Below are 3,967 nucleotides of genomic sequence, written 5' to 3' on the forward strand. Positions count from 1 at the left end.
TCTTCACCTTTCAAAAACTCAAAAAACACTTACTTCTCAACCGTTCGATCAAAACATAGAAAACCACGCGCTAAAACTTCAATTTTGTCAGAAATTCACAAACACAGTGCACGTGAATGGCGCGTGTCTTTATACCATCTTTACTCCTAAACATTAAATTTCCAAAATTACCCCCTCAATCCAGTGATTTCATTTTCACTATCTAAAGTCCAAACATTTTCTCTTCTTCCTCCTCTTCTTCCTCCTCTTCTCTCTCTCTCCGAACAACAACAACTACAGATGTGGTTGCACCAACACTTTCACTACCTTGGATCTCTGCTGGTTAAGAGTCATGGTATTTGAGATGGTTATTGCCAATCACTCTAAACACTTTCACTTCCACCTTAAATAGAATATACTTATTCTCTGTCAGTCTGTCTTTTTTTTTTTATTGAATCTCAAGTTTAACTTTTCAATGGAGGTTGTTTAATCCTGGAGGAGTAAAGTAATCATATCAATGTAAGATACATTCAACCTAAGTATTTACATTTTGGGTACAAAGTAGATTTGTATTATTTTGGTTATTATTTGTTTTTAAAATCATCATGTGATTAGTTTGATCTTTACTAGTAAAGCAATGGGGTTTAGTTGGATTTGTGATTTTTATAGTATGCAATCAGTTATAATTGATGTTTGAAGAAAAGGGTTTTATTGTATGTTGCCCTAGTTTGTGGTGTAGTGCAGAAGGGACCATTTTTTTTTCTATGTTTGCCCTAGTGTGATTGGAGGTGTGGTCTATTATTTAGCAATGTGTGGTACTTAATGGAAACATGAGATTATTTGTTGTATATATTTTGATGTTTAACTTCAAATCTGGAGTGATCTTTGGGGAAATCCCTGTTCAGGGTTCAGAATTACTTTGTGGAAAAATTTAGGAAGCCTAAATGTGGTATCCTTAGTCGTCACCATGTGTTCTCTTTGTATGGAAGCATCTTTCTTGCTTTCTAACTCATACAATGTAAAAACTAAAACAGAAATGTTTATTTGTATCCGACGTTAGGAATTTGGCAATGTGGTCACACTTGATGCCATCGATGTAGCTCTGGTGGTTATAGGCTGTACAAATAGGTGATGAACAGTTTATTATCATTTCAGGAGATGAGGCACTTATGAATTTCATTTAACTTTTATATTTCAGTTTGCGATGGAATCTAATAAACTCGAAAGTGACGCTGTAACCAATATGGAATTTGGAAATACCGTTAATGAGCAATTAGGGAAAAATTTGGTTTTAAACAAAGTAAATACGATTGCCAATAGTAGTACAGAAAATGTGTCGTCACTGGGAGACACAGAGACTGTTAACTCATTGGTAGGTGGAGTTGGAGATGGATCAAAAATTAACGAGGAAATGAGCGGTTTGTCCGTATCTAAGGTATGTTGGATTGAATAGGTTCATGTGTTTATTAGTTTTTCAAATTTTCCTTAAAGTTCCAATCTGTTATAGGAATCAGTTGAGAAAGTTAAGGATCGAATGAAGGATTCTGAACCATGTAAGAGCCAAGGTAAGAGCAAGAGTGAGAAGCCTTCCAACTCTAAACGTGTTTCGGCAACCTTAACTAAAAAGGTCAAAGATGGGAAAGATAAGGATGCAGAAACTGCTATCTCAAATGGTTCATCTAGTAGTGGGAAAAGTGCTGAGCGCAACAAAATTGTTGACACAATCAAGCCAAAGAAATCAGCATCAACACCGCTTGCTGCTTTGCATGTGCAAGTAATAGTCCTATCCACTTAAACATTCTATTTCGTAAATGAAATCATTGTTTTTTCTTAACAATTATGGTTGCAACCCATTGCATACTGTATTACTGATCGGATCACCCATATTTGCATTGACAGGATTCTGGATTGAAGGTCTCACAGTCTCAAGGTCATGGTCTGAAGTAAGTTCTCAGTCCATTTTTTTTCTCTCCTTACTTTCCATTTCCCACTTCCGGCTATTATACTGTTTACACTGTATGCCCATCCTAAATACGGAGAAAGGACATTGGAGCCTTAATACCTCTACAAAATCTAGTGATTCTAATATCTTTCATATTATGGTTCGATATCATTTCAATATTTAAATCTTTTTCATTTGGATGTCTGCCAGTTGGTGATATTTATATTTTTTGCAGGGAGCAAATGAAGAATCTGAAGCCTCTTAATCAAGCTTCTGTGGGTAAAGCTGAAGAAAATGTACATTTGGCTTCCTCGTATCCTCTTTAATGTCAATTGATACAGAGCTTCCAATGTTCCTTAATACTATGCTATGTTTCATTTAAGCTTTTGATATATCCTTAAGTTCTTTCTAGAAGTCCGACTGCAGGAGACCCAAAACCCCAGAGAGTGGGTAATATGCCTTCATATGGCTTCAGTTTTAAGTGTGATGAGCGAGCTGAGAAAAGAAAAGAGGTCTGTCTATAATCCTGGCCTCCATTAGTCTGTTATATGTATTTAAAGTTTATGAGACATCCTTCTATCTAAATTGTACATCCGCCTAATCTTGCTGCATTTTTAGGCCCTTGGCCTCCTATCAACTTTCACTACACAGTTTGTTTTTTTTCTCTCACAAATGTAGAATGTTGAATTATCTGCACTGTATCAACTAAAGGTGGTTTCTATTGATTGGCCAGTTCTACTCAAAACTTGAGGAGAAGATTCACGCAAAGGAAGTAGAGAAAAGTACTTTACAAGAAAAATCCAAGGTGGCTGTTTTTCTGACACAGGCAAAACAAACTTACTAATTGATTTGATTTCTGAGAAGATATTGATTAACTTTTGCGAAACAATCGGTTTTTATAGGAGACTCAAGAAGCTGAGCTCAAGCGTCTAAGGAAGAAATTAGCCTTTAAAGCTACACCAATGCCAAATTTTTATCAGGAACCAGCTCCTGCTAAGGTGGAACTGAAGAAGGTACGTTTCTATTTTCTGTTCATGAATGTTGTCCAGCTCAGTGCCTTTCATTTCCTTTCATTTCGTATGCACTGACTTGCGTGTTAACCGTACGTCACAAGTAATAACATGGGACATTTATTGTTTTTATTATCGTTCAATTTTCCAACTCAGTTTTCATTGTTCCTCGGTAAGCTTGGGTAATTTCTCCCAGCCAAATTAGTTAGTCATTTTTGCCTGTGATAAGGGCTTTAGAAATCGTGATTGATATTTGGTTTGTAATTTCTGGTAATGAACAGATACCACCTACGAGAGCTAAGTCTCCTAAACTTGGCCGCCCGAAAATGTCACCCGTGGCTAACACCATAGGTAATGCAAGTCAAAGTGGTCGGCCTGCCAGGATGAGTTTGGACGAGAGAGTTTCAAGAGACAGCCCTGCCAAAGGGACACAACCTCAGCAATCTAAGCAGTCACTCAGAAAGTCTCTTCCCAAGCTGCCGTCAGAAAAATTCCCTTTGCCAAAAGAGACTGATGTTACATCTACTCAACAATCAAGTGAAACCGGATTGAATCATGATGGTGAACCTGATCAAAACATTGACGATGCATCTCCTGCTGAGACAAGTCATATCGAATCTAACCATGACGTCACTCCCTTTCCCGAAGAGCAACCACAAAAGGAAATATGTGAATGAAGTGGATATCCCTTCCCATTCCGAGGTCAGTTTTTTTGTCTGAGATGTCTGTTGATTAGCAAATGTTATGTAATGTTGCAACATTGAGTTATTGAATGAAACTTTTCTCACTCCACAAATTCTTTACTATTTGCTCCAGTAATTTCCTCCGCATATTCTTTACTATTTCCTCCGCATATTCTTTACTATTTGCTCCCGTAATTCTTTTAGGAGTGTAGCTTTTGCTTGCATAGTTAAGAGAAGTTAATTCTGATACCTTGACTGGGATGTACACTCAAAAGTTGTTTTTCGACTTCTGGAAGTCGAAAAGTCGAAAAGTCAGAAGTTAACGCGTTTGTATACAAATTTGCTTCTGACTT

The 3,967-nt window shown here is 37.0% G+C and overlaps 1 protein-coding gene across 1 annotated transcript; it reads left to right on the forward strand.

The window, feature by feature from the left end:
- The first annotated feature begins 203 nt into the window (after positions 1-203).
- LOC113282818 (protein WVD2-like 5) lies at positions 204-3,734 on the forward strand. The gene is made up of 9 exons (XM_026531921.1): positions 204-498; positions 1,178-1,414; positions 1,487-1,753; positions 1,879-1,922; positions 2,157-2,234; positions 2,334-2,433; positions 2,655-2,726; positions 2,824-2,934; positions 3,213-3,734. Exons 2-9 carry the CDS (start codon positions 1,184-1,186, stop codon positions 3,606-3,608), a joined length of 1,299 nt encoding a protein of 432 aa, XP_026387706.1. The 5' UTR covers positions 204-498; positions 1,178-1,183; the 3' UTR covers positions 3,609-3,734.
- The last annotated feature ends 233 nt before the right edge of the window (positions 3,735-3,967 follow it).

This window comes from Papaver somniferum, chromosome 5 (genome assembly GCF_003573695.1).
Source record: "Papaver somniferum cultivar HN1 chromosome 5, ASM357369v1, whole genome shotgun sequence".
NCBI classification, from domain to species: domain Eukaryota; kingdom Viridiplantae; phylum Streptophyta; class Magnoliopsida; order Ranunculales; family Papaveraceae; genus Papaver; species Papaver somniferum.